Genomic DNA, 23,440 nt, shown 5'->3' with positions numbered 1-23,440 from the left:
CTTTAATAATCCCACTACCAGTGGGAACCTGTGTTAAGGGACTGATGAACACAAGATGTGCAGAGCTTTGCATATCTGCACCTGGGGTATGTGGACCTCCCCAGGGCCTTTGTGTCTCTACACTCAGTCCTAGGCAGGGAGAGAATCTCGGCTCAGCTCCCCAGCTCCTGAGCTCTGCAGCCTACTCCTAGGCAAATACTAGGCCTTTGCTCCAGGAAGCCAGATGCACAGCACAGAGAGAAAGAGCGACACAAAATAACACCGCCTGCAAAATGTATTTAATACAGGCCCTGGTTTCCTGAAGGATGCTTTCCAGATGTGTGTTACAGCAGACTGTGAGAGAATGGGGGCTAAGGTAATTTTCTAAAAACAGAAAGAGGAAAAATATGTTTTGTGTCACTATACCAGACAATTACTGTTCCAGTGTTCTAGCCTTTTCATTCCTGGTCTAATATTAGCAGCATGTTTTTCTAATTGTTTTTTTCTGCAAAAGGTATTAGCAGTTTTAACAAACTTACTGATATTTGGTCCTTTTTAAAATATATCCTTTTGCTCTAAGTCCCTGGGAAAAAGTAGCTTTTCTTAAAGAGACTTTATTTTATGAGTTCATGTAATGGAGAGGCTTTAAGTAACACCACAGATTCCTCACTTCAGACTTCTCAAATTTGTTTTGGTCAAAGTTGATGCCTTTAGTTACATAGACGTAGCCTGTTGAAAGTATGTAATATAAGTGCCAGCAAAAGATAGACTAAGACATAGTATATGTTTCTCTTTATTGAGCTTGTTGTGTGTTTTTGCAGCAAAGGCTGAACATTAGAATGAACCAGGAATTGGGGAACATATGAAGGGATGGAAGTAAAAATTTTGGGGGCAACTGGTGTATTCTGGGTTCTGGGTGAGAAGCTTTATATAATTGTCATTTAAGTCTCATAGCAGACGTTTAAAGTGACTCTACATAGCACCTGATATGGCACCATAGCACTGGTGCCATTTTCCAGGTAAGGAAACTGAGACTTGGGGAAGTTGAATAATTTGCTAAGATGTGAGAGGCTGCGTGAAAAGTGGAGCTGGGATTAGACACGAGATTGTGTCACTCCCAAGCCTGTGCACCTTCTTATCTGTCATACTTTCTTTCCTCTAACTGACCCACTGAGAAAGCTTTCAGAAACTAAATGGTTTGAACTGAAAGCCAAGACTTTGAAGCTCTAATGTCCACGTTGGGTTTAGAGAAAAACTCCAGTGACTTATACAAGTAGATTGATAAGGGGATCCTGTCCCAAAGTTCTGGGTTTCTCCTGAGTGGTCGATATGGTCTGGCTGTGTCCCCACCCAAATCTCATCTTGAATTGTAGCTTCCATAATTCCCATGTGTTGTGGGAGGGATCCGGTGGGAGATAATTGAATCATGGGGGCAGTTTCCCCCATACTCTTCTCATGGTAGTGAATAAGTCTCACGAGATCTGATGGTTTTATAAGGGGAAACCTCTTTTGCTTGGTTCTCATTCTTCTCTTGCCTGCCACCATGTAAGATGTGCCTTTCACCTTCTGCCATGATTGTGAGACCTCCCCAGCCATGTGGAACTGTGAATGCATTAAACCTCTTTTTCTTTATAAATTACCCAGTCTCAGGTATGTCTTTCTCAGCAGCATAAAAACAGACTAATACAGTGATCAAACCCTGCAGTGCTGTGCAGTACCTGGTGGGGTACAACAGACTCATTTATAAAGGGGGGCCTGATTCACTGATAGACTCAGTACTCTCCTGTCCCGTCTGCATCCTCTGGCCCCTGCTGTGCTCCTACAATACATTCAAAGTGACTGTCACATCTCTAAGGCCAGCAGAACATTAGAAAGAACGATGTAGTCAATGGTGGCAGGGGAAAGCAGGTATACACTTGATGACTGTAATAAAATCCCAGAAAAATTTAAGTCAGCTCCCATGCTTCTACCCTCCAGAGCCATTTTGGGCCGTTGGCCGTTCCTGTTCCTGTGAATGTCATCTGTGGCCACCTGCCATGTGACTCTGAGCAAGGCTTAACCTCTTTGGCCCTCAGCTGTCTTGTATGTGAGACAAGGGATCCACTAGAAAAATCTCGTTCTCAAGACTCGAAGAAAACAAATCCCTTGACACTGAAATCATGAGTAACAGTAGGATGGAATATGGGTAAGAATAATAATGCTTTGAAAACAAGTGGGTTTTCCGCCCCTCTATGTTGCTTTGAGGATCTCATAGATTGTGTTTCTGAGGTGGAAGGGAAAGCTAGGAGCTTAAACATAAAGCAACAGATTCAGGAATTCTGGTTCATTAGAGTCAGAGCCTGGATCCCATTCAAGATCTTACAATTCTCAGTTGAAGGCTCAATTCCACCAACCACATGGCTTGTATCCAAGTATGGGATTTATTCTGGAAGAATATTTAAAGGATTATGATAATCCAGGATGAGTTAAATTGGGCATTACTGGTATGTTTTTACCTGTTTTCTATCATACTACTTTCCTAAAACTTTCACAGAGAAAGTAGGTAAATAATTTTCTCCCCATTGTCAGAAGACCATCTGCTGTTTGAGACAAGTCTCCTAGATATTATCATTTTAATTTTTCTATTTCCAGTTAGCAGTGTACTTCCTTTAATATGATGCTTTCTGCATAAACCATGGTTTCTGGAGACTTCCTAAGGCCATCTTGGTATTTTGTCTGCCTTTTCCTCTTCTTTAAGGGTGGGAGATTTTCTCTTACTGAGAGCGATACATTTCTACATTAGTACCTATTCATTTCCTTTTCATTTTCTCAGAGAAAAACAATCAGAGCTCATCATTACTGTCGTCATGGAGATTTCATGTCTCCAGAAGAAATCCAGTTGAGGAGTTTCTTTGTTAATCCCATACTGGACATTTAAGCTTTCTTGTTTGTATTCCAGCAGCCCAGGCAGGGAAGCCATTGACATTGATTACAGTGTGATTCATAACCCAGGGTGGGCAGGGGGAAGTGTGCACAAAAGGAGCTGTCCTGGGGCACTGGAGCTGTGCATACAGTAGGTGCTCAGGCAGCAGTTGGTGACTGGACAGAAGCAGCAGCCAGAGCTCTAACAACATGTCAGCATCTTGGCTGTCCACAGAATCATGAACTCAACACAGCCACCGCCAGCCTCATTATCTTCCTGGGAAACCTGTCCTCCCCCACCTTTCCCACCAGAGGCCCACTGTCTGCTGAGCTGTCCTCGTCCCGATTCTGTTCTCGCCCCTCCGGTCTGAAGTCTTGACTTTCATTCTATTGATATCCACATTTCCGGGCATCCTCCTTTCTTTCTCCTTTTCTGGCCCTCGGTTCTTTGCTCTGGTTCAGGCTGCGGTCTCTTAGGGAACCATCCCTTCCCCTCCTGGCAATTTTCTTCCTCTTCCCATTGCTGCTGGAACAGTGAGGGCACAGAGTAGGTCTGAAGCATATCTTTGCTAACAGTGGTGAGATCGAAGAGTCTTCCTAATGTGCAAATCTGATCATGTTACTTCTGGGTTTAAAATCCTTCAGTGGCTCCTACTGCTTTTAAGATACAAACCTAAACGCTTGGATCATTCAAGGCTTTCAAGACCTCATCAACATCTTTTCCCATCACTACCCATTTGTATCTTGTGGCCTGGGCATCCTGAGTGAGTGACCAGTGATGTTCTGGGCGATGCAGCTATTCAGTGCAGCAGTTGAGAATGATCTCCGGCTCTGGCATCAGATTGAATGTGGTCATGTTCCAGCTCCATCACAGAGCTCTACAACCTAAAGGAGTTTCTTAAAGGCTCTGTGCCTCAGTTTCCTCATCTGTAAAATGGGCTTGATTGGAAGTATCACCTAATAAGGTTGTTGTGAGAATCCAATGTATGAATATATATCAAGTCGTTAAATCAGTACCTGGCATGTACAAATACTTCGTAGTTGTTATGCAAGTCTTATTATGAATGTGATTACTTTATACTTTGCTACTTCCGTCTGTCTGGAATACCCTACTCTATCTCTAACCAATTCTACCCATCCTTTAAGTCTCAATCCCAATATCACAGCTTCTTAGAAACCAGCTTCTGCAGCTGTGTAATAGTAAAACCTTAAGTGGTAGACTCAGAATGTATGACTTTAAATCCTCGTTCTGCTACTCACTCTTTTATTCTAGTCTAACTTCACTAAGCCTTGGTTTCCTTGTCTATAGAATTAGGATAATAAAATAATAATACCAATTATTTTGCTGTCATAAAAAGTTTGTAAAGATATACCTAACATGTACTGAACACTTCATTCATGCCAGGTATTGGCTTTTGTTAGCAGCCATTCATTCTTACCTTTTATCAAGAACAAATCACTGTATTATAATAATCTTTTTACTTGTTTTTCTTGGCACCTAGATTGCAGTTTATATAAGTTCAAGGACAGGGTCTTTTTCATCATTTTATCTTGGCACTTGACACATCAGTCAGTGGGATGGACAGGAATCCACTGTTGTGTCAATACATGTGACTATTTGCATGCATAATTTAGGAGATGTTAGAGGATTATGATGGTAGGAGAAGGAGATGTTGGGAAGGAAGGATGTTTTAGTGGGATGGGGGAGTGGAGCTGTTTTCTTTCTTTGGAAAGTACTGAAGAGCGGAGGTTAATTGCTATTGCCCTATTTCATTTGGCACAAGGGTGACTGGTGATGGGAGAGGAAGCCTGTCTGAGAAGGGCTGGGACTCAACTGGAGACATGATGCATGCATTATCAGTGAGATTTACTAACATCATACTAGTTCTTAAATAGAGTCATGCCAGTAAATATTTAACAACCGGTGCTCCAAGAACAACACAAAGCCCTGATTTATAGTGTTTGCTGGTTACTGTGGTGTAAATCCCCCACCATGGCCACTCTCAAGCTGCCACTGCACTGTTATTAACCAACCTGCAAAATTCCTGAAATTGTACCAGTTCACCAGTGATGAGCTGGCCCCAGCATAGCGCTGTATAAACTTCTTACTTCAGTGTTTCCATCTGTAACATGTGAATCCTATAATGTGAGCATCCTGTCTCCAAGTATAGCTGCCAGGGGGAGATGGTCAAATGTGATGAAACGTGGAAATGTTAGTGTTTTAACAGTGCCGCATGTGCTCACCCTTACATGGAAACTCTCTTCCCATTCACTGGCTGTGTGTCATAAGGCCAGGATATGTGCCGATGATCTCTCAAAAAGCAGCCTGTCCAGAGTTCTGCTCAGAGCAGTATATTTTGTTTTATCCTCCCAATCGGGGCTATGCTTTCTGCAGCAGACTGACTCAATTAGCCTTTCATTCCAGAGTCCAATTGTGAGTCAATTCCGAGGTTGTTAAGCAAAATGAGTCTGGTGGCATTAGTCTCTCACTGAAGGACAGTAATCCTCATCACAGTGTTGTTCAGTTAATAGTCTGCTGGAGAGACTGTGATGAGAAGCAGGAGATGTGGAGACGGAGCGACCTTTTGTCTATCTCTGGGGAACAAGCCGGGAGCATGGGACTGCCAGGTCAGAGAGCTGTTCAGCAGCCAGGTTGTGTGTAGAACCGGAGCCCCAGCTGCCTGAACCTGCAGTTGGCCTTTGCAAAGTTAGAAACCCAGTGCCACTAGATCATTAACTTTCATGACCAGGAAAATTCTTTTGAAATTAACGCTCAATCCAAGCTGGATGCCATTGGAGCCAGTTGAGTAAGCCCGAGCCATCTTTAGGGATTTCCTCTGAAAAATAAATCCTTTAGCCAGGCTACAGAAAATAGGCAGGTTTTATATCTTTCAGTGTGTTCCATTAAAGTCAGGAAACACCAGCGAGGCACGGACCACGGCTGCTACTCAGGCGCGTACACCTGCGCACACCCCAGCCACATTCGGAGGATTTTGCCAAGGCACTTAGCTTTGGCACATGGCCATTTGGGGAGCCTTATACAGGAGCTCTCTGAGGAGTGTCAGGTGCTGTGCAAAGGAAATGAAGCAGACCTCCAGCCTCTGCCCCGGGCATCCACCGCAATGGAGTCAGGCCCCCAGAACATAGAGAGCACAGAAGATAGGCTCAGATAGGGAAGCTTGGGCAAGCCTTGTTTACAAGGGTTCAAGGAGAGAACCCCACACGAACATGGCTTTGCAGCGTACTGCGGACTTGGATAATTTCATCAGGTCTTTGAATGCCCTTTCTAGTTAAAATTGCAGGAGATGGATGTGTAACGTGCTTCCTGTGGGCCTCTCAGAAACCTTTGTGATTCCTACACATCCTACCCGTCTTGGTTCCACGCAACCAAGCTTGTTTATGTCATACACAGCGTGCCAAGAAAATACAGCCTCTTAGGTGGAAAGAAGTAAAACAGCTCTGGGTGTGTCGACATCCAATTCTGGGGTGAACTGAAGACAGAAGAAAACTGAGACAGCCTCCCATTGTCTCCCATAATTGCCAGATAATTTAAATTCTTGTGAAGTCCATTGTGTTCTTCCATAGAAACAGAGCAGTTGTCTGCAGAGATGACCTCAGAGGTGGCCCAGCTCTCATTCAGGATTTCTCCAACAATATCCTCTTCAGACTGAAAAACAGCCAGTTGGCCACAGAGAGCCCTCTTCTCCCCAGACCAGCGTGTCTGCGGCTTCTGTCACCTTCTGGGCCGCTGCATCTTCACTGCCACCCAGGGCTTCTGTGTGGACTGCTACGGCCCCTGGAGAGATTCCACCGTGCAGGCAGCTGTTGCATCTTGCAGCGGCCTCTCCAGGCACAGCCTTGACCACAGGCCCACCCGCCCAGAGCAAGCCTCTCTGTCCCTCTTTCCTTCCCCTTCTGTTCCCCAAAGGCAGGCTCCTCCTCAGTGCCACTCGGCTGGAATAAATCACTACCCCTGGGCTGGTGGATGAGAGGTGACTTACAAGACAGAAACACACATTCTTAAAGCCAGTGGGAATTAGAGGAGCAGATGGGCTGTAGGATCCTATTTTGACGCCAGGGACATGTTTCTGTATAAAGTAAATATTTTCCTAATGTGGCTCTCCGGTGAGTGTGTGAAGAAGCATATTTCCTAAAGATGCAAATAAGTCTAGTCAGAAATAAATATTGAATGGAAACTTCAAAGCCTCTAGATTCCTCCAGTTATAGGCCCTGAAGACTTCTATCTGAATAAACAGACACACAGGTGGGCGAGGGCTGGGGAAAGGGACATTAGGTGGTTGAATGAGAAAGGATGCCAACAGTTTCTTAGCTCACGTTTTCTATGTGTTTTGTGTGTATGTGTGTGTGCGAGTGTGCAGAGAAAGGCATATCAACAAAGGAATAAAGAAAACATGTCTGTCCAGAGGCTTAGGATGTTTTAAACCACATTTCCACTGCCCCCCACCCTTTTTTTCCTATTGTAGATCTCGCCTTGCGGATTTTTTTACCAACTGCCAGCCAGAGTCAAGGTCTGTCAGCAGCTGTCTAAAGGAAAACTATGCTGACTGCCTCCTCGCCTACTCGGGGCTTATTGGTAAGATCCGGGAGAAGCAGGATGGGAGAAGAGTGTGGTTTGCAAATAGCTGTGTTCTTTCCATTGCACCCTGCTGATGTCTGCAGAAGTGAAAATCTCACAGTAACCTCTGGGATGGGGTTTGGCTGTTAAATCCTTGAGGACATGCCTGTAAAAAAAAAAAAAAAAAAAAAAAGAAGAAGAAGAAGAAAAGAAAAAAATGAGATAATGGATGCGCAAAAGGCAGAGGCAGGAAGCGGGGATTATTAAGGAGTGGGGAGGCTATGAGTGCTCAGACGGGCGAGGCGTCTCAGTTGGGAAACTGACCACGTGGAACAAAAGCAGAGAAAAAAGCGCTTGGTTATGGAAGAAGAAAGTGAGTCAAACAAAGTTAATTGAATTAGGGAACTTTGGAGAAAGGGAAGTCAGTCAGGGTGGGGAAATCAAAAAGGCTGTTTCCCAGAAACAGCCCTTTGGAAATAAAAACCCTAAATACAGAGGCCCTGCTTGCTGTTAATGTTCTTGGTAATTCAACACCCAGTGCGCAGAGGGTGATTTAGGCTAAATTTTTTTTCCTGAAAACAGACATAGCAGAAACAGTATTTTCTGTCTTTCAAGACCCAAGACTTTAGAAGAACCATGTTCTCAGCATTCTGAGCAGTGTGATTACACATGACCACCGTGAGAGACAGAGGGGAAGCAAACTTGGACCCCTGGATACCAGGGCTGTCAGGGGGAAGGCAGGTGTCCCAGGTACCAGGGACAGCAGAAGCCTTGGTGGCAGGGCTCATCTCAACTGGCATTTGAGAAGGAACACGCAGTGAAGGCTATGGAAGGGTGAGGAAAATCACAGTTGTCAGAAGCACAGTGGCTCAGCCAGGGTGTGTGTTCCTGCCGGCTGTCTGTGTCAGGGTCACACACGTCACCAGCAGGAAGAACCTACCCTGAGAATGACAGCACAGACTACATTCTTTGTCACCAGAGCATCTTCAGCAGGCAGCTTTGGGAAAATCAGCAACAGTACTTAATGCAGGGATAGGACAGGTTCCTGGTACACTCTTTACTCCCAACTTTTTGGGAGGATACCTGCCCTGCTGTGGGTAACAGCTTTCCCTGGATTCCCAAGTATTTTCTGTTTTTATTGATTGGGCCAATGAGTGTACCTTCCTTAAGCCAATACTCCAAACTTGCATTCACTCTCTCCTTTTCCTGAGTAAGTTCATCTCTACTAGGGATTACTTACCAACTATGGAATTGCAGAAATAACAAAAGTAGTCAAAGCATTCTCATTGTAAAAAGTGTTTTTAAAATACAGAGAAGCCCACAGAAGAAAATGTTGAGTATCTCCAACTCAACTCTAGCTGTATCTGCTAACAGTGTCTACATCTTATGGACATAAGATGTAATAGGTGGTCAGTAATCCGCAGGATATATTTGGTTCACAAACAAAAGCAATTTTTTTCCAAGCTCCTCTAAGTCAATGGATGTAGTCCCTGTTAACACTTCAGTCAGTGCCCTTCCCAGATGTACCTGTTCCTTAACCCCTTTAGGAGGGGCCAAGGCCAGGTACTGCCAGCATTTCCGTGAAGTTATTCCTAGACTTGGCAAACCCTTGAACACCTAAGGATGGTGAATGGAGGGCCCAATGGCAGAGGCAATGCATTGCATAGACCAAAATGTCTTTTTCTCTTGGGTCTGGATCTCTTTCTCCAACTTCTTTCTGTACAAGGCTTATTCCTACTTCTTCCATATATGCCAGGGGCCCACCGTGGCACCAGGCATATCCAGTGGCCTTAACCTCCTCCCCTAGTGTTTAGGGTACCAGTTCCTTTCTCAATCAAAGTTAGGAGTTCCCTGTATGCAGTAGATTAAAATGTTCATCCCAAGGTATCATGCGGTATTATTTAGTTTAAGTCAGTAAAGAATATAGGGCAAAGACAGTATGCGCTTTACTCAGAGAAGTTTAGAACAAAATTATTTTTCTGTTTGTGATCCAAATACACCCTGTGGACTATTGACCACCTATTACTTCTTACATCCAGAAAATATATGAAAACAAAAGCCTTCTTGTCATCAGTGGGCATTGCCTGGTGTCAGCCACCCAGGAGAAGACAGTTGTTTTGGATTAAGTATAAATGCTTTGTGTGTTTGCGCCAGTGTAGAACTCATCAGAAATATCACGACAAGATGTAGGCAGGAGGGACCACCCAGCATTTCTGTTAGCACCATTGAGAGTCCACAGGCAAGACTCTAGGAGCCCTTGGCTTAGAGAATTTCCATTGTTTGTTTCCAGTTTTTTTCACAATGTGGAAGACTTTATTTAGATCAGCTGAGAAGACCCCATGTATACTTATATACATTCAGGGTGCGGGCTAACCACTAGGAAGCTTCTAGCTTCCCTATGTCACTGTAAAGAAACCATTTGCTTCTGGGAGAAGTGGACTCAAAGTCCTAAACAAAATTGTTTAAGATATGTAAACCCAGCTGTATCTGTTTATGAAGATTAATGACATTTTTAAGAAAATGCAAGGGATTTGGCAACTCATGCATTCTCTAAGTTAATTCTTTCCTACTCCACGGCATCCATACCATTTGTGCACAAAAGAATACCCTAAGTGCAGCTCAAGGAGTTCTGTTATAATTTTTAAAGTAAATGTGTAAATTATTTTATGTGCTCAAGATAAATTGCTGAGAAAATGCACTGCTTAACATAATTTCCCACTCAGCAAACACAATGTTTGTAATTATCCATGGCGCATCTGCCGTCAGAGGAATATTGGTTTCCTTTTAGGCTCTGGAAAAGTATCATGGTACAACAGTAAATTGCCTTGTTTTTATTCTTTTAGGCACAGTCATGACCCCCAACTACATAGACTCCAGTAGCCTCAGTGTGGCCCCATGGTGTGACTGCAGCAACAGTGGGAATGACCTAGAAGAGTGCTCGAAATTTTTGAATTTCTTCAAGGACAATACATGTCTTAGTGAGTTTGTAAAAAATAAGAAACAAATGAGGAAATGCGCTTTCTTCTCCGAGCTCCAGCTGTACCTCTTGTACCTTGTGCCTGTACCTCTTGTTTCTTGTGCCTGCTTCCTCTCTCTGTCTGTCTCTCTCCCTTTCCTCTTAGTCACTGACGGTAAATCCAGCTCCTTTTGTGGCCACCCCGTGTCATGCAGCAGGGAACCCAGCAAGTGATGAACTGGGTGCCGCTAAGACTGTGAATCCAAAGGCCTGAGAGAGCAAGAGATTCAAATAACTGAGGGTACATTATGTGGGAAAGAACGCTTCTACCCGCAGATCAAATTTTGATCTTGGCAGCCTGCGGAGAGTCTGTTCCAAAGGTTCTTGAAACCTGGGCGGAATATACAATGTGAGAAGCTCAGACAAATTAGATGGGGATAGGCCTCCAAGGACTCTCTGAGAAAAATTAGAATGTTAACATCAATAGCCCCTTGGATGCTCAGGGCTGGCTCAGAGGAGAAGCAACAATTCTTGAGTAGGATAAACTGGCGATGCAGGCAGGAGGCTCGGGATGCCTGTTATCTCTGGAGGCGAGATAAGCACTGGGGAGGAGGGAGGGGGCTCCTGCTTGAAAGCAGAATCAGTTCTTATTGCAATGTCCTTTAGGCAGTTTGGAAACATGTTTCCCAAAGGGACAGGGATAGAGAGAAATGGACGGTTGCGAACAATGGGCATTCATCAAACTCCAAAAGCACAGTGCCAGGACTCACATATATCCACCCAGATGTGCACGCCCTAGATGATGATCCAGCTGAGATACTTGAAAATTTCAACCTACTCTGTGGCAGCTACCATTTATTGGGTATCTTCTATGTGTTCAAACTCACTCTATAGCGAGTGTAAAATATACATTCTCATTTACTGTAATCTACACAAGAGTCCTCATAGACATAGGTGGTTTTATCCTGCCATACAGCTGAGTACAGCCTGGTAATTCACATAGGCCATGCATGCCAGAGTTAGGATCCAAAGTGCGAATCCTTTTGCAGCCCCCTGTGTCCTTAGGGCTTTGTTCACCCCGATGTTGAAGAGCCTGTTGGATGAGAACATAGGCCTGAACTTCAGGAACCAGGTTAGTCTGACTTCCTGGTGGGAGGGGTGGACTAAGTTTATAGGAATCAAGGCTCAGCCACCCACCCCTCTGAGAGCCCTGTCTTCAAGTGACAATTTCTCCATGATGCTTGGTTGGTAGCTAATAATTTACTGTGCACACACACACACAAAAAGCTTTTGAGTGTTATTCTAAAACTCCCTCATCATTTACTTTGTTGAAAGTCATTTGCTTACTAGGCACTTCAAATAATGTGGCTGTAGTCAATTGCTTTGGTCCTCTTAAAAATAAAACAAGCTTTTGGATTCTTAAGTGAAATTCACACCCACAAAAGAAGTGTCAGGTGTCGAGTAAGGAAACCTTCACTATGACATTGGGGCATACCAAGGAATCACAACTTGGACCTCTTGTTTGGTCTTGACCGAAAGTGTGTGTGTGTGTGTGTGTGTGTGTGTGTGTGTGTGTGTGTGTGTGTGTGTATTTCCTCTTTTTCACATCCCACAGTCTTCTGGCAGAATGCAAGTTTTAACAAAGATAAAGCAATGACGATGGAGGTCAGTGTAGGAAAAGATTTTGCTCACACTGGCTGGAAAACTTCTCCCTCCCAAGGAAATTAAAGTTGTTCCTGCTGTATAACCTTTTTGATGAAGGAGAGAATAGTCTGATATCTCATTGTTAATGACTTTTCAATAAAAATAAATGCATTTTGTCTGCATCAGGGGCCAAAGGCAGCCAGAATTTTCCACAGTCATTCCGTTTCCACTGTGACTAGATGGGGCACAGAGCCCCAAAGACACAGGGCCATCAGTTCAATCTCTTGCAAGTAGAAGGAATTGCAATTTGTAGATTCCAGCCCAAATGTAGAAACTTAATTCCACTCCCTTCAGATTAAGCCTAACCTCTCCCAGATTTTCCTGTCATGAACACAACTCTAGCCAATTGTTTATTTCTAGTTTGGGGGAGGAAAGAGTTGTTTTTAAGCCATGTGCATGACAGATGTATGGGGAAAAGACAAATGGGATGGAGCTGAGGTTAGACATCAGTGGCCTTCACTGAGGTCTTTATTCAGATGGCACCTTCACCAGAAGGTCTTCCTGGATCCGTTTATCTAAGTACCAACTCCCTCTCCCTACTCAGTGCTTCTGGTGCTCCCTCGCTTCATTTTCTCCAAGCATTTCTCACTGCCTAATGTATTATATATTTCACTTATTTGCCTGCACAACCAGAATGTGACCTCCATGAGGGCATGGACTTTTATCTTTTGTTGCTGTTGTTGTTCACTACTGTGTGCCCCATGCATAGTTCAGTGCCTGGCACTTAGCAGATATTCTGTTAACATTTGAATGAATGACTGAGCAAGTAAACAACTGAACCACTGATTTGGCAAGGCAAACACACTGGGAAAAGCACAGGTAGTTGCAAGAAACTGTGAGTCTCTTGAATGTACATGTTTTAAGCAAAAGCAAGGGTAGCAGTGGTGGTTCTTTTGGGCATTTAAGGGAACTGGCCCCTGTGCGTCTTTTTCTCTGCCTCACACTCACCAGTTAAGCCATGGAACATAGCTGGGAGCATAAAAAGCATTTACATTAATTTGAAGCTGTTTCTTACAGCCCCCAAAAACGTAAAGGTGCAGAAAAAACAAGCTTCCAATTTACTGAACTTAAAGGATAACAATTTTAGAACAAAATGTCACTTCTAAGAGGAAGATTAGGCTTAAATTATTCTGTCTTGTATATTGAAAAATGCCAACTAAGAGTCATATATTAACAATTTGCACATTCAGGTCCCAAATGGAGGAGTTTGGTTTTTTTATACAATGAATATGAGATTTAAAAAAAAATCCTAAATCCAGGCCAAATCCCCAAAGACCTGATTAGAAACTGTTTTTTATTCATTTTGGGGAGGGGAACAACACACAACCAATTTACTCTTGCCGTAAAAACAATCTAATCCTATGAAATTGTAATAAGCTTTTAAAGTTTTACGTTTTAAACTTTTCATTTAAGCAGGGCTGCTTCTACCTAATTATGCAGATTTTGTTTGGAAGACTGGAGCAGAAAAGGAAAAAAATAATCTTACTTAAATGTTTACTAGATATTGATGAGATTTGGGGTAGATTTTTTTTTTAAGAAACTGGTTCCATTTTGCCTGCCATATTAATGGGAATGCCATTGAATTGCCTCAGTCTCGTGATTAGGATTTTTTTTAAAAAGCACTAGTTTCCTTTTAATATAGAATATTGACAGAGCACAAGAATTTTCTTGGAAAATGGCACAGTTATGATCCCAAGTAACAGTACTGAGTCTGCGTTTCAAAGGGCTTGACTGATAGATATTTCAGGGCAAGGATCTTGCTCAGCACCTGGCACATAAATAGGAACATAATAAATATTCGTTGCATTCTGAGCATAGCTAAGTGTCCAGCTCAGGGTTTAATGACTGAATTGATTTTTGAACACCTGACCCCAAAGACTGGCTCTCAGTACGTATAGGGCAAATGGATGGATGCATTTTGTTCAGAAAAGTCCAATGCTATAATCAGAATTTCTAGTGTGCCTCTCTGGCTGTGTATATCCTGTCTGTTACATTTGCTGCTTGACTTTGAAATTGGATTTCCTCCTGTTTTACTGCAGAAAATGCAATTCAAGCCTTTGGCAATGGCTCCGATGTGACTGCGTGGCAGCCAGCCCTCCCAGTACAGACCACCACTACCACTACCACCACTGCCTTCCGGATCAAGAACAAGCCCCTGGGGCCAGCAGGCTCTGAGAATGAAATTCCCACTCACGTTTTGCCACCGTGTGCAAATTTACAGGTGAGAAATGCATCCCGATTCCTTGTTAGGACTCCCTTCCTGGTGTGGGAGAAACACGGGCAGACTCATTTTCCGAAGTGTATGCAGAGATGGATGACAAATGGTGCTCAGGTTTGAGTCTTAAAACTGCATTTTAAACACAACCAGTGAAGACTGTGATGTGTCTTATAGTGGAGAGAAAGTCAGACTATGGAACTGACTCTGTCATTTACTGGGAGTGTGGCTTGTTTCTGGCCCTACTTTCTTTACCTATAAAATGAGTGCTCTGGGGAGATGCGTCTCTGAAGTTTTTGTGCGTGGGGTTGTCAAGTTGGCTTGGTTACACACTTATTATGCTGATTCTGTGTTCTCTGCAAAGCAGCAGCATAATAAAATGAAAGGAGCTGTTGAGTTTGACATCACATGGCATGGAGTATTTAACTGTCTCTAAAGGTAAACCAGAGACAGTGTTGCTGGTTAACTCCCATGCAGAGCTGTTGATGGGTTGGTTCTTCAGAAGCAAAAGCAAGTGCTCCTTGGCAGTAGGAAGTGCTGCGAGGAGGCACAAGCTGCCCTGCAAACTCCGCATGTGGACACAGTCCAGTGAGAACGGTCAAGAATATTCTTTGGGGTTAATCCAGGTCTGCGAGGGCAGAACCACAGCAAGATAGAAGTGGTGATTTCCTGTCTTCGGTCAAAAGCAGTCTTTATCCTGCCTTTTTATTGATTTTTCATAGTAATGAGTACTCAGCTATTTGGCAAGACATTTCTTATTTGTATGTTCACAGGGTACCCTCACATTCTTTACCCCTTTGAGTGTTATCCTCCTGACGACTGCAGGAGAGATGCTATCACTACAGTATTGTAGCTTCTTTGGTTTGAGGACACAGGGGATCAGAGAAGGATCACTCTTGCTCAAGTCTGCAGAGCTAATGCGTCACAGAGCCAGCAATGGAACCCAGGAGCCTCGTTCTTTCCATGATTTTTCCTGTATTTTGAGGGCAATGGTGACCACATGGTGACTTCTGCCTCCCGCTATGCTAGAGAAGGGGATGTTTGGTGGCCTTTGTGCCAAGCACTGTGCTGTTGCCTCATGCTCATCACTGGAGCACATCGAGGCCCCCAGCCCCCGTCAAGGGTCAGTCTCACTAGAATTCTCACAAGACGCCTTTTTTCACCAAATATCACCTTGACCTACAACCCACTTCATTCCCTAGAAAGTGTCGGAAGCTGGTTTTGATTTCCTTGGTATCTTAAGACCCCTCTTCATCTTGGATGTCCTCCATGCCATTCATCTGAGCTTGTGTGTCCTTCGTCCTCCTGGTTCTCCACCCCAGACACACAGTCTCAAAGACACTCACACAAAACACTAAGGAGAGGCCGATAAGGAAATGGCACAGCCCAAGGTCAACCAGATGTGCTTCATACTTCTAAAGCATTTCCTGGGCATTTGCTCTCTCCAAAGCACTGTGCAGAGAAAGCCAGAGCCAGGAGGAGCTCTGGGAAATACTAGGGCATGGAATTGCTCCATCCTGCAGCGAGGGCCTGAGTTTCAGAGCAGGGAAGTGATGTGTTCAGAATCCTCCAGCGAGTTGAAGGCAGGCCTAGAGCCAGGCAGGGAACATAGTCTCTTCTCCATCTCCAGCAGGTGCTCTGTACCCTGCTTCCTCCTAGGTCAGCTTTCCAAGCTACTTGGGCACTTTCAGATTCTGGTGTCAGTAAAGACAAGTGGCCAGGTGAGGGGCAGGGTCCTATTATCATAAGGTGATCATAGGAAGCCAGCGGTGGTTTCTGGAAAGAAAAAGCAAGTTCTGGCTACCGCAAAACCAGCTTCTTTTCTGCACGTGTCTCAGTGCACAGAGGGTGACTGCAGAGGCAGTGTTCAGTGTTCAGTGTTCAGCCTGTTATTAAGTCCCTTCTCTGTTTTAGAAACTTTGTGGAGACAGGCATTCAAAAACAAAAGTTGCCTTGTCAGTAAACTTAGAATACCGGGCGAGATGCAACTTGTCCACATTTTTGGAAGTTAATATGTGACATCTCAGAATAGTCATCATTGGAAACTCCATGAAATTGGAGTTTCCCACATGAGAGGAGAGGGGTCTGTCAGCCATAGGAAGTGTTCTCTTCCACACCGCCCGCCCCTACCCCACCGTCCAAATCCTAGCTCCTAACTTGAGCTCCCTGTGGTACAGTGAAGTACATGGCTTGGCCACATAGACAGCCAAGGCTTTGCCCCTAACACAGATCTGTCCAAACACCTTTCCCTGCAAAGAGGATCTGTACTGCCTCAGGGTTGTCCCAGCAATATCAGGGAACACAGGAGCTCTATTCCCCAGAAACCATGCCTTTCCTTTCCTGTTAGTGATAGGAACTCTGCTTTCTAAAGAGAAGGACAAAAGTAAAATTAGGAGTTTGTGACTGCCTGGCCAACATGGTAAAATCCTGTCTCTACTAAAAATACAAAAATTAGCTGGGCATGGTGGTGCATGCCTGTAATCCCAGCTACTCGGGAGGCTGAGGCAAGAGAATCCCTTGAACCCTGGAGGCAGAGGTTGCAGTGAGCTGTGATCATGCCACTGCACTCTAGCCTGGGTGACAGAGCAAGACTCTGTCTCAAAACAAAAACAGAACAAAAAGTAAAGCATGACGTTTATCTCTGGGCTGCTGTTTAACTCCTTGGCAGAGGGGGACATGAAGACTTGGGTCTGTCGAGGAATAAAGGTGGCTCTAATCACACCTCTCCTCCCTGTGATACGCACCGTCTCCACATATCCTGGAGCTAAACAGCATTTCACTCCCAGGGAGCCCTTAGGGTTCCATGGAACCTCACTTTGACTTCTAAGATGATGACCTGCATGAGGCCCTTTTTGCATAAATGAGGCAGGGAATAAGGGATAAGGGCAGGGGAGGCAGCCAAGTTTGTTTCAGACCCTGCTCTTGTCCTCAGCAGTATGGTAGCCTCTGAAAGCGTGCTAACCTCTCTAAGCCTCAGCTTCCTCATCTACAAAGCACATATATGGCTTAGCTGCTGGAGTTAGAATTCAGTGGAGCAGAGTGAATGTTCCAGAATGGTGCTTTATGAATGTCACATACAATTTGGTGTCTGATCCCAAGTCAGTGGCCACTTAGTCCCTTTACAACAGATGGAAGTTGGTGCTGTGCTTCCTTGGGGACGGGTGTTGGGTGTGTGCTAGGAACGTGGTAGGTTACACTAACACGTGTGTAGTTTACTTTGTTTTTCAAAACCTTCTGTGTGCTTTGCCCTCTGTACTCCTCACAGCAGCCCCGTGAGTCAGGTGTGGCAGATATCCTTGCCTTTTACAAATGGAGCAACTGAGGCAGGGAGAGGTTTGTGACATATCCAGGATCACACAGTAATTCTCTAGCAGACCAAGATTTCTAACTTTGAGGCCAAGGCACTTTTGCCTTGCTCCATGACCCTTGGACAACTGGGATTCTTTCTCTGGATGAAGAACAGACAGCAGGGAAGAAGGAAAGAATAAGAAAGGAGAAGCTGGTTTTAAGAGCGCTGCATGTCCTAATTCCTCCTGAGGTTCACGAATGCAAATAAGGGGGACAGAGGCGAAGTTCTGACTTCAGACCGGGTTTCTTTCTTCATGCCTCAATTCCAGGAGACAGTATAGGGGAAGGACTGAAAAGTTTGCCAGTAACATTTTTGCAGCTGCTGATTTTCTAGGGTGACCTCTATGAAGAATGGTTGAAAGGATCATCTGCGGCTAGAGGATCGGGGGAATGAGAGAGTGATGAGTGAAGGGCCTTCATCCCGAGAACATGGTCCCTCCAGCTGATTTAGGATTCTTGCCTGGGTGGACGGCTCCCAGGAGACTCATTCTCCCCATCTGACCCTCCTCTGCCTGCATGGCCGTCTCCAGATGAATTACCATTTGCTGGAGAGGAGGGAGGGGGTCCTAGAAATATCTTAGAATGGCGTTTGTCCCAGCCACATGTGTCATTACTCAGAATAGAACTGACTTTAACCAGCTTGGGATCCATTGGTAACAGATTCAGAGAAAGTCAACTATCTTTGGCAGCTCTAAAGTTCACTTCCCTTGAGAAGCGCCCTCTTGTAATATTTTAAAATATACAATAATATGAGAAAACTCTTGAGGACTTGAGTTTCAGTCTTAACATTTGAGATAGATTTCCCTCTTGGAAGGGAAGAAACACGAATAAACATTTTCCAAAGTCTGCTCCGAAGTGTAATTATCAACAAACCAAATGCAGTTCTGTTTGGGGAACTAGGTGGCTTTGGTTGTGGAGAATATAGGACACATCCATGGTTCCTATGAAAGGCTCTGCTTTAAAAAAGGAAAGTTGATTGATTAGTATAAAATGTTACAGAAATGTCCAAGTGCTAACCCCCTGAGGTGATAAAATACTGGGTTTTGGGTAACCCGCCAAGCTCCCATGTCAGGATTAATTGGCAGTCATATTACTGACAAGCATAGCACAGGCTGTGCTATTGTTGGCCTGTTCCTTCGACTTGTACAAAATGGTCATATGGAAGACAAAGAAACATTAATAATCCTACCAATTACTTCATCTTCCGTGCACTGGAGTGGTCTGGTAGCTGGAAAAAGCTCAGGATATTTAAACCAAATGGACTGTGTATGTGTGTGTGACTTATTTAAAGTAAATATCTTTGCAGTGTTAGAAAAATTCTCTATTTTGCATCACTGTACACTGCTTAACTCTGGTGGCTTACAGTGAAGACGTCTTAACGTGGTGTTGGTCAACCTCTGATTTCTGTGGTCAAATAGAGTAACAAGGATTGGGAGCTACAGCCTTAGGACTCCGGCCCCCTGAGAAGGTTTCACTGCCTCTATCCCCCTTCAGCCCCTTGCCCCTGGAAATGCTGTGACAGACCATAGGGCACACGCTCAGCCCCAGGGCGAGCAGGGTAGGTGAGGATAGCTGTGGGCAGTTGGCAGGGGCTCCAGTAAAAGGTACTAACCACATTCAAAGTTAGATCATTTTTTTGTGAGTCACATAAAACACATCTGTGGGTGAGACATGGAGGACCAGTGTGACAGAGCTCATCCTGGTGGGACTTTTAAAACAGTATTCTAGAAAGAAACCACAAAGCAGCTCGCCCAATCATGAAAGAGATGAAGGGTTCATGCGGATAATCTTTGAAAGCATGCTTCTTGTTAAAATCAACCATGCAGAGGGCAGCCGCCCTGCCCCGCCACCACTCCACCAGTAGCTGCCTGGTCTTCTCTGGCCGTCAGACCATGCTAGCCCTAAGGGGTTCAGAGTAGAGACACCGCAGGCCCCTCTTTGTGTGGGGTGAGGGCAGAGGCCTGGGGGTGGGCATCCGCCTGGAGCAGAGAACCTGCCACATTCACTGGATTTCAGCCTAGGTCCACTCCTTCCCAACCTCCCAGCAAAGCCTCAGTACATTTCCTTCTCTCCCCAGAGTCATGTCAAGCTTAGAAAACAGGTACTTGTAGGATGCAGCCTAATGTTTGCAGAGTGGCAGGAGGGATGGAGGGCAGACCTAATCTGTTTAACTCCTACATCTTCTGCATTTGAATATTGAAAATAATCTATATTTAGATGGTCCCTTCCACCCTCTCCCCACGGCCCCGGTACTTCCTCAGATCCAAAGTCCATTTGTTCCAGATAGGGCCAGACCAGACCTGAAATGATTTCAAAACTCTTCTTTGTGGAGGTCAACCCCCAAAGTCTAGATGCGGCGGGAAGGCGATTATCCAAGCCTACCAAATACCCAGGACTCCACTGGCTGTGACCAAGTGAAAATTTTAAGTGTCGAGTTTTAAAAGGAAAGCTGCCAATGGGTGTTCTGTAAATCATTTGTGCCAGCAGACTGACCCCATTATGTCAGCTAATCCTGGAAATACAGGAGGTAAATTTCAATCTTCTAGCACGGAGCACTTAATCAATATTCTAAATGTTTTTCTTGCAATTTATGCTAGCAGAGCAATGGGGTGCTTTGGCGGCCCGTTAATCTTCCACCAGAGAAGAGGCACTTGAGAGTGAGTCTAGGGTGCTGGGATTTTGCACAGGGTGATAGACCGGGAGGAGAGCAGGCCTAGGAAGATGGAAGCGAGGAAAGAGAGGTGCTTATTTCCACATCAAACTCCAGGAAGGGGGTTAACCCCCTCTCCTTACCTCTCCCCTCCAAGTAGGGTGAAGCAACCCTGAGAGCATTTCTTCTGCACTTTCCTTTTCACCCATTGTTGACAGTCTAAGAGTTGGTTTTCCAGGAAAAGCTTCAGCTTTGGAGTTAGTTGGACCTGAGTGAGAATCCTGGCTCACCTTCTGTGGCTCCATGACCATTGCTTGGTTTTTACCCTGAATCTCTGCTGTAAAATACCACTGAGCTCTTGGTTTTTTGTGAGGAATAAAGAACAGTGCAAGTATGCAAAGAGCCCAGGCACAACAATGGGCTGACCCTTGGCACTGGGGGAAGCGGCCTCCACTATTGGCCTGGTTGGTGAGATGCATTAGAGATTTTGACACAGGACGCTGGGGCCAGAAAGGAAGAGCTGCTCTCAGGAGCGGGGTTGGGGGCGGGGCACAGAGGAAGAAAGATGGAGCTCTTTAGATTGTATTGTGCCTTCTTAATTAATAAGAAGGGTTTGAAGCCGGGTGCGGTGGCTCATGCCTGTAATCCCAGCACTTTGGGAAGCCAAGGCGGGCGGATCACGGAGGCCAGGAGTTTGAGACTAGCCTGACCAACATGGAGAAACCCCATCTCTACTAAAAATACAAAATTAGCCAGCGTGGTGGCACATGCCTGTAATCTCAGCTACTCGGGAGGCTGAGCCAGGAGAATTGCTTGAACCCAGGAGGCGAAGGTTGCAGTGAGCCAAGATCGCACCATTGCACTCCAGCCTGGGCAGCAAGAGCAAAACTCCATCTCAAAAAAAAAAAAAAAGGGTTTAAGCTGAATGATATCCTGCCAGTTCTAAGATGTGGTCTTGGTAGAAAGTCCCAGGGAGGAGGGGAAGGAGGAGAATATTCTTTGGACACCAGACCAAGAAGGAAGGGAAACCAAAGGCAATTAAAAAAGGACTAGGTCTTGAGGGATTAGAACTGATCCAAATTCCATCTCTCCGTGCATCTCCTGGGAGCTTCATCTTGACTAATCTGCTTCTTGGAGCTGTGACTTGGAACTGCCACTCTGCTCAGATCTTGGTCCAGCCTGGTGACCAGAGTGGAACTGGCTGCCAGGGTCCCTGCCACATCTTTTTAACCAATGCTGACATTGGGAAGAGGTGATGTAGTTGTTAACAGGAAACATTCTTGGTTGCAGAAAAGACAGTATTTGAGAACTAGCCCTGCCTCTTAGCCTCAAAGCCCAGGACTTTGCAGTCTTTGCCATATCTGCACTCCACTGATCCTATTATTTGCTTCATCTTTATCTTTAAATTCAATTATGAGCTATACTTATTTATATGCACACTACTGCCTTTGAGACTCATCTGAAGCTGTTACTAACATATGTGAAAGCATGAGTTCAATGTGCTTTCTCTATATTAAAATCAATATATAAATATTAAAATTAAAACCATAAAAAAGTTTGCATGCTACCTAAAATGATGTCGTGTACCACCCGCAGTCCCCAAGCCCCACTTTGGAAAACATTATAAACCATCTAATCCTATGACAGATCCCAGAACAATTCGCTTTGATAACTTAGGTCACCCCAGCTTTTTATGGCCAGGCATAAATAAAACAAATGCATACACAGTGCCTCCCCTGAGTAATCCTCACAGTAACCTCAGAAGGTCAGTACTATTATCATTCCCATTTTTCAGACAAGAGACCCGAGGCACAGAGATACTTGATCAGAAGAGGAGCAAGAGCAAAGCAACGTTCCTCCCCGCCCTCTGTTATAAATGGCTACACTGTATTGCCGAAACCAGAACACTTTAAAAATTGTGTTTCTGGGTAACATTATGTATTGCTATAGATTAAATCAGTCCCTAAATTCTTGTTGAACATCTGGCAGACTGAAGTGTCAGATTGGTTCATAAATGAGCATAAAGAAAAGTAATGATGCCTATTCTGACACCAACTGGTAGAACGCAGTACAACTCAATTCCGAGCTAACCTCTCAGGGTGTTAGTGTCAGACTCCACAGGTTATGGGCGTGGTCCCCAACAAGATGGCCCTTGCTTCAGATGCCAGCCACACTTCGGGGTTCCCAGGCCACCTGCACTTCTGACCAACTAGTTACAAATTCAGGGGTTCCCATGACCCCCTCAAGTTCATTTCACTAGAATGATTCACAGAAATCAGGAAAGTGCTACAAGACCTAGGATTACAGCTTTATGATCAGGGTACAGATCAGAACCAGCTAGACGAAGAGATGCCTAGGGCAAGATCTTGGGCGGGGGGGAGTCTCCAATGGAGAACTTCTCTGCCTTCTCCCCGTGGAATTAGGGCTTGTCACCCCCTTACCGCATTAATGTATTTGCTGCCCAGGAGCTCAGTTTCCAAAGTTTTTGTTAGGGTTTTATTAAGTAGGCACTATTGATTGAATCATTGACCATATGACTGGCAGTCATCAGCCCTCCTCCCCAAACCATGGGGATCGGGAGGTCAGGCTGACCTACTGTGGCTCAAAGTCTCAACCTGTGACCCATGGTTGGTCTTTGTGGTAACCTGACCTAATCCTGAGTCATCCCATTACTTGCACACTCAGGTGTGATCTGGAGAACTCGTGAATAATAGGCACTCCTAGCACTCAAGAAATTCCAAGGATTTAGAAGTTATCTCTCAGGAACCAAGGACAAAAGCCAGTCAAATTCTTAATTATGCAACAACGCCTCATCAGAGTTGGTTGTTTTAAAATATAATTTTGATTCTAGAGATGCACTGTGAAACTTCTTTTATTTTTTAAATGTTTTATTTCCATCGGTTTTTTGGGAACAGGTCATATTTGGTTACATGAGTAAGTTCTTTAGTGGTGATTTGTGAGATTTTGGTGCACCCATCACCCAAGCAGTGTACACTGAACTCCATTTGTAGCACTGTGAAACTTCTCATAAGGATGCTGGAGTTGAAATTTTGCACTCTACCACTTAGTAGCCATTAAACTTTGGAGAAATTCTTATCTTTTCTGCCTCAG

At 44.6% G+C, this 23,440-nt stretch overlaps 1 protein-coding gene across 4 annotated transcripts in view; it reads left to right on the top strand.

The window, feature by feature from the left end:
* GFRA1 (GDNF family receptor alpha 1) overlaps positions 1–23,440 on the top strand; it is a 221,330-nt gene that overhangs the window by 174,826 nt on the left and 23,064 nt on the right. For all 4 annotated transcript variants that reach the window (XM_030941302.1, XM_010388907.2, XM_030941301.1 and 1 more), the window contains 3 exons: positions 7,365–7,474; positions 10,300–10,434; positions 14,156–14,337. In XM_030941302.1, coding sequence (XP_030797162.1) covers positions 7,365–7,474; positions 10,300–10,434; positions 14,156–14,337 — 427 coding nt within the window. The remainder of the gene's footprint in view (positions 1–7,364; positions 7,475–10,299; positions 10,435–14,155; positions 14,338–23,440) is intronic.

Source organism: Rhinopithecus roxellana, chromosome 11 (genome assembly GCF_007565055.1).
Source record: "Rhinopithecus roxellana isolate Shanxi Qingling chromosome 11, ASM756505v1, whole genome shotgun sequence".
NCBI lineage: Eukaryota > Metazoa > Chordata > Mammalia > Primates > Cercopithecidae > Rhinopithecus > Rhinopithecus roxellana.
Note: the sequence above shows the minus strand (reverse complement) of the source record. Positions and strands in the feature narration are given on the sequence as shown.